The sequence below is a fragment of the Prunus dulcis genome, chromosome 7 (assembly GCF_902201215.1).
Source record: "Prunus dulcis chromosome 7, ALMONDv2, whole genome shotgun sequence".
In the NCBI taxonomy this organism is placed as follows: Eukaryota; Viridiplantae; Streptophyta; class Magnoliopsida; order Rosales; family Rosaceae; genus Prunus; species Prunus dulcis.
Window position 1 is genome coordinate 14,986,379 of NC_047656.1, and position 6,000 is coordinate 14,992,378.

Sequence of the window (6,000 nt, forward strand, 5' to 3'; positions counted from 1 at the left end):
ATTCACAATTTTTCGTATTTAAAAAATTAAAATTAAAAGAAAATTCAAATAATGGATCCTTTTTTTATGGAATACAACTACCCATTATCTTTTTTAATTTTAAAATAAATTATTATTTTTTTATAAAAAAAAAAGCATCTCGCAAGTGCGGAAGTGCGTGCATAGAGGCTAGTAAAATATAAAACAAAAGAGAAAACCATAATTATTATAAACTTTCGGAAAATAATTTTCTCACTGAATTACAGTTTTTATTTATTTATTATTTATAAATATAAGCTATATGAGAGTTAGGGAAATTGAATGCTCTTAACTACTTGACGACCTACGAGTCCCTTGCAAATGACAGACAGTTCTTATATTATGTAGTAGTGATAGCTAAAGCAACCATTTATAGGTTAAACTGAAATCTAGTACCATACTATAGGTTGGATATATTTTTCAATACAAGCGATAGTCTAAATTACAGAGGTGGGGGATTTCTCACATACATACAATCGAGATGTCATGAGGATTCGAACCTGAGACTTCTTGTCTACAAATCAAGGTCCTTTTCATTTGACTAGACCCCGTTGGCAATATACTATACTAGGTTAGATTAATACTTAACATTTTGGCATTGTGCTTAAGATCGTACAATTTGTATTGTGTTTGGTGTTCTATCATATAGAATTAATTTTTTTAATTTTCTACCTTAGGTTTAACACTTTCTTTTTTGTAGGTTTGCATCCTAATATAACAATGTAACTGTAAAGATCAATTCAGAATTGATAAACCAAAACATAATTAGATCAACAAGAGCAGAAGTCTGATTGCCAGAAATTGCAACTGAGTTCCTGATAATGCTTTTCCCCATGTCAACCTTTTCATCAATCAATAGCACAATTTCATAGAACAGAGCAATAGGAGGACTTCCTGTTCTCAACCAAACTCATCAACACCAGTGGTAAGAAAAGATCAACAAAGCAGAGGCTTGAACAAAATTAAAACAGAATGAATTTTTTATTAATATATCAAGTCCTAAGTGTATAAAGTATACAAAATGAAACACAAAATAAGACACCCACAGATTCACAAATTATTTGACAAGATCAGGCATAACGAATTGAAAACATTTACAACTTTCTGAACAGATGAGAACTGGAAGGGAAGAAAAATGAAGGAACTAACACTGGGCATAGGTAACAAGAAAATGCCAACACCAATCACAGGAGGGGATAATATTTGATCGACAAACAGAAGAGAAAAATGATTGTAAAGAAAGATGCTAAAATCAGAAAATCATCATCATCAAGCTTGGGCAAGCTTCTTGACTACTGCTGCCATATACTTCCCCTGATGCTCTGCAAGCGCCAACTCAGTTTCACTCGGCCCTCTTGTGCCATCACCAGCAAAAACACCGGCACCATATGGAGAACCCCCTCGTACAGAGTCCATCTTAAACATGCCAGCTCCAAAAGTATACCCAATGGGAACAAACAGCATTCCATGATGTGCCAATTGGGTGATTGCCGTCCAACTGCAATAAATAGCAGAACATAAGTCTCAACAAATTTTCTCATTCATTTATATAAACATTTACAGGCTTTTATCCATAACAATTTCAATGATTTTATTCCAATGATGGATATGATCCTAGTATACCACAGAAAGGGGAGACGATCACATTACAAGGTACTTCCACTTCAGACTCTTTTTTCCTAGTCTAAATACTTCTACTTCAGATTGTTTGAGACAAATAACCCCAAAGTAGAACACGCATAAACAAAAACAACATTTCATTATTTTGCGAAAATGAAACACATACATACATCCTATATGTACCATTTTACTCCCAAACATATTTGCAAGATGAACCTCACAACGTCAAGCACATTAACCCAGAAGCACAAGGACATGCCATTTCTTCTACATCATATTGGAAATAATGTGACCTTAAAGCTCGGGTCTTCAATGTCATTTTTTCTAGTTCATATTGGAAATACTGCCACCTTAAAGACCCACGCTTTATGATCTGAGTTAAATTAAACAATAATATCTATACAATCACACACACTAGCATGCATAGAACTTAGAAAAGTCATGTCAATTGTGTAGCTAAAACTCATAAAGCTTCATTTGGTTGTGACAATAATCTCCATTGATCTTCAAGACTAGATACACACATTAACAAGCATAAAAAACCAATTTTTGCAGACAATATACAGAACCAACTAAATTACTCAATTCTAACTTCAAATTCACAGCTTCTAAAATAATAGAAGAGAAACAATTAAGAATTGAGGCAAAAGCTTACGCAGTGGTTTCTTGGCCGCCTCCTTGAGTTCCAGTACTGACAAAAAACCCAGCAGGCTTCCCAGCGAGGCTCTGCTTCTGCCACAACTGCCCCGTCGAGTCGAAAAAAGCCTTCATCTGCGCCGCCATGCTCCCGTACCTCGTCGGAAAACCAAACAAAACCCCGTCCGCCGCCGCCAATTCCGCCGCCGAAATCTCCGGAATTTCGGTGTCCTTCGGCGGCGCCTTCATAGCCTCCAGCACCCCACTCGGAAGCGTCTCGGGCACCCGATAAAGCAACCCCTCAACGCCGTCCACGCCGTCAACGCCCTTCTTCATCCTCTTCGCCAAATCCTCCACATGTCCGTACATCGAGTAGAACACTATGAATATCCTCAAGTTCGGGGCCGGATGCGAATTCGGATGCGATTCGGCGGAGACGACGTCGTTTCGGCTGGGAGTGGTGGAATTGGGATTGTCGTCCGTGGGGATCGGCGGCGCGTTTTGCGAGGCGTTTGGGTGGGAGGCGTCGGGATTGGCGGCGCTGGAGGGGACCTTCTTCTTGCTTGGGACACAGCCCCCGCCTTTCCCCATCGAGAATAACAATATTACTCAATGAGGATAAGAAGTGTGCACCAAAACCCAAACACCAGTTTTGAATTTGGAGCTTCGTTTCTTAGCGGCAGTTAGGCACGGAGTCCAGAGCTTCTTCGTTCCAAGCTGTAAAAGAAGCCAAGTAGGACTAGAATTTGGCTGCAACCCAATAACTTACCGTACGTATGTATATCCGTAAGGACACGTGTGGGTTTGAGGATAAAAATCACCTCTGGTTTTGATTTTTTTTTTTTTGAATTTTTTTTTTCATTTCTATTTATGTTATTGTGAAAAAAGTATAGTTCTTTTTTATTTTTTATTTTTTTCACAAATGACAGTGAAATTCTAAATTATGTTAATGTACAGTTAATGTAAAGAGTGAAGGATCAAACTCGAGTACAACAGAGAAGTTCGATGCTTTGGTCAAATAGTCTAACTTACGTCTATTTTGGTGTGGTTGGATTTGGAATTATGTAGAAAAGCATCTTTAGAAATTTTGGTTTAGCAGTCATTATTATTAATCATCTGGGATCTACCTAACATCTCCAACCCCATAATAATATGATATGATTGATTAAGATATAGTGTTGAATAAGGCCATTTTGTCCCATCAGTCCCCTAAATTATAATGAATAAAGATGGCACCGATTTAAGTTGATGGTGATGTTGTTGTTGGAAGAAGCGAAGAGGCAAGTGGGGAGATTTAATTTTACAAGCATGGGAATAAATAAACAAAACAAATGGATTCTTAATCTTTATTTAATGGTTGCTCAGGAATTTAATAAAATGGGGGTTTGGTGGCTGTTCATAATTTGGATAGCTTAGTTGCCTGATTAGTGATCACAAGGGCTTTTTGATACTTGACGTGATACAAATCCGAAGCAGGAGATGATGATCATATGATGAGTTGCTAGGTAAAGAAGAAATCATACGGAATTAGTTTCATGGCTCGAAGCAGCTGATCTCTTCCAATTTAAGGAGCATTGATGTAACGCAAAGGTTTTTTCTTTATCGAGTGAAATATAAACACAATTGTAGCCGTTAGATCAACAAATCCGCCCTTCCCTACCAGTGTAAATATCAATGTCAAGCCACTAGATCATGTTCGCATTCAAGGCGAATTCATATTGTGGATGAAACCCTAACACAAGGCCACCATTCAGTTTTAACCCTCCAAAAACAGACCCCGGCTTGCACATGGTACATTAAGATACTACTTATTGTAAAGTGCAAATACTTGTCATGAAATTCACGAACAGATTCAAACGAGTCACGTTTTGCTGAAGAACTATACGACACCGGAAAGTTACTCTAAAAGTGCAACTAAAATTCACAAACAAATCCAAATGAGTGAAGTTTTGCTCAAGAAATATACAGCACTTGAAAGTTGCTCTAAAACGTGCACATAAAAGCTCCCAACCTTAGTACATAAATCTTCAGCATGGACTCTACTTCTACAAGTCATTGGAATTGTCAAAGCTACATACAATACACCTCTCACTTAGGATTCCTAAGAACAATGATAACTGAATCCCCACGGAGAAACATCTTGCTGATGAATCTATCCTTGTTAACCGGTTGGGCTTTTTTCTTGCCTTTTCCAGTCTTTGGCACCTGCATAGACAAATGAAAGATAACACAAATATCGTGCGTTAAAAGAACGTTGATGATTGATGATTGATGATTGATGAAGATCTACCAACACCAACAAAAACAAAACACGAGAAAACCCCATGATGGGAAATACCTCAGTCCACATCTCCCTAACATTTTCCAGAACCATGTTGCAATGCCTGTCGAATGCTCTCACACGTCCAAGAAGCTTTCTGTTGTTACGACAGTTGATGAGCACCTGTTTGAACAATGAGAACCAATTTGAATAAGTCTTGATATGTAAAGCCTTTATGGACAGAGAACTATAAAATTATAAGAAAGCATTACCTGAGTATTATTCTTGACACTCATCATAAGAACAGAGAGTGGTCCGGTATTAAATTCCTCTTCCTCGTTCTTGGTAACCTGCAGCATTCAGGTTGGATGAGAATCTTCACAAGTTGATGATAACAATAAGAATAAATATGCTGACTTAGTGTTTCATAGTGAGAATATGACCAAATAAAGGGTTTCAGAATGAGAAGCAAAAGATAATCACATTCGACCATGTCATATACCAAGAGAGATCACTCTCAAACATTTGGTCCCAATGGTTTTATTTCGCAGGAACAGGAAATGAGTGAATGTTTGGCGGCCTATCAGAAGACCATAAAAAAGAACCACGCAAACATAGGAGGCATAACAGAATTACTCTTCGATAATTATTGGTGTTCTGATGCATTAAACAAAAAATGACTAACTGATGACCAACAGTCTTTTGAACTTAGATTACTTTCCATGAAATACCATCAAAATACTGAAGATAAAAAAGCATACAAGATTTTCTAAAGTTACAAATGGAGTACCATTCAATACAATCACAGAGGGTTAACCATGAGATATTGCTACACTGCCACTAGTTCAAAGTTGCAAATTCCATATCCAAATTCAGGACAACACATTTTACTCAATCTCTCAGATAAAACCATAACATTTAAAGATGCAAAGAGAGTTATGATAAAAATGCATTAAATCAATTAGCTCAAGAGCAGAATAACTTACTTCTTCCTCCATTGGCCGGCTGGAAACAGAGAGGAAAGAAACACAAAACAAAAAAGAAACATTGTTAGTGCTTCAGTAAAAAGCTAAGGATAATTGCAATTTTGACATACCAAATTAATCATATACCTCATCTTGAACAAAGGGTTTGTATGTTTCTAAGACTTTCAACCTGCCAAGGAACAACAAGATATACGAAATTAATCAATCTGAGTACTAAGTAATACATGAACGAACGGCAGACACTACTAATATAAACACTATGTAGCACCGATACGCCACCAGGGAGGGATCCCGATCCCGATTCGATCCCGAGAAGGAGAAGGAGGGAGATGAAAGGAGAAGAAAGAAGAAAAGAACTTACTTGGGCTTGCAGCAGCTGCAAATCTCCAGTTGCAGTTGCTCTGCGATGAATAGGCGGCTAACTGGTGAAGAAGATGATGTTAAGTGCCCTAATTACAAGACGAACCGTTATAGTTTCAC

General features: G+C 37.6%; 2 protein-coding genes across 2 annotated transcripts; both read right to left on the reverse strand.

Annotated features, from left to right (window-relative positions):
• Window positions 1-970: 970 nt before the first annotated feature.
• Window positions 971-3,012, reverse strand: LOC117635897 (probable NAD(P)H dehydrogenase (quinone) FQR1-like 2). The gene is made up of 2 exons (XM_034370276.1): window positions 2,294-3,012; window positions 971-1,516 (listed from the first exon to the last, which is right to left on the reverse strand). Exons 1-2 carry the CDS (start codon window positions 2,863-2,865, stop codon window positions 1,288-1,290), a joined length of 801 nt encoding a protein of 266 aa, XP_034226167.1. The 5' UTR covers window positions 2,866-3,012; the 3' UTR covers window positions 971-1,287.
• Window positions 3,013-4,171: 1,159 nt separating this feature from the next.
• LOC117634391 (small nuclear ribonucleoprotein Sm D2-like) lies at window positions 4,172-6,000 on the reverse strand. Its single transcript, XM_034368486.1, has 6 exons — window positions 5,882-6,000; window positions 5,647-5,689; window positions 5,521-5,539; window positions 4,807-4,884; window positions 4,613-4,717; window positions 4,172-4,479 (listed from the first exon to the last, which is right to left on the reverse strand). The coding sequence occupies exons 2-6, from the start codon at window positions 5,649-5,651 to the stop codon at window positions 4,363-4,365; spliced, it is 324 nt and encodes a 107-aa protein (XP_034224377.1). The 5' UTR covers window positions 5,652-5,689; window positions 5,882-6,000; the 3' UTR covers window positions 4,172-4,362.